A 723-nucleotide genomic window follows, 5' to 3' on the forward strand; every position below is an offset into this window, starting at 1 on the left:
GCAAGAGGATGTCAGCAGCTGAAGCGGTGAAGGAAAAATGGTTGCCTTACGAGGCTGGACAGCGGTTCCTTGAATTCCAGTACCTCACTGGAGGTCTTGTGGACCCAGAAGTGCGTGGAAGAATAAGTACTGAAGAAGCCATTAGGAATGGATTGATTGACGGTCGCGCTGCCCAGAAGTTGCAAGACACGAACAGCTATCCCAAAATTCTGACCTGTCCCAAGACCAAACTGAAAATATCCTACAAAGATGCAATGAATCGGTCAATGGTGGAAGACATCACCGGGCTTAAACTCTTGGAAGCAGCCTCTGTTTCATCTAAAGGCATATCCAGTCCCTACAATGTCTCCTCAGCACCCGGCTCTCGCTCTGGCTCTCGCTCTGGCTCACGTTCAGGCTCACGCAGTGGGTCTAGGAGGGGAAGTTTTGATGCATCAGCAAGCTCTTCATATTCTTACTCATACTCAACCTTCAGCAGTGGGTCTATTGGGCGCTAGTAACAAGCGAGGGAATGTGTCTGCATTTTAATATCATTTAGATTATCCTATATCCCCTTTCCTGAAAAAAACCCCAACAACAACAACAAAGTAACCTGAAGCAAAACCCTTAAGTCTTTTCTGGGTGTGTTCAATTTCTCTTCTGAAAAAGCTGTAAAATGCTTGAGTGCAAATTTATGGAATATACATTAGGGGATGCAAAAAGTCATATTTGTGAATTTTGAGG

At 45.1% G+C, this 723-nt stretch overlaps 1 protein-coding gene across 1 annotated transcript in view; it reads left to right on the forward strand.

The window, feature by feature from the left end:
- DSP (desmoplakin) overlaps positions 1 to 569 on the forward strand; it is a 29,078-nt gene extending 28,509 nt beyond the window's left edge. Inside the window, exon 24 of the mRNA XM_009885427.1 lies at positions 6 to 569. Coding sequence (XP_009883729.1) covers positions 6 to 497 — 492 coding nt within the window. The 3' untranslated portion in view covers positions 498 to 569. The remainder of the gene's footprint in view (positions 1 to 5) is intronic.
- The last annotated feature ends 154 nt before the right edge of the window (positions 570 to 723 follow it).

This window comes from Charadrius vociferus, unplaced genomic scaffold (genome assembly GCF_000708025.1).
Source record: "Charadrius vociferus isolate BGI_N301 unplaced genomic scaffold, ASM70802v2 scaffold375, whole genome shotgun sequence".
Lineage (NCBI taxonomy): Eukaryota > Metazoa > Chordata > Aves > Charadriiformes > Charadriidae > Charadrius > Charadrius vociferus.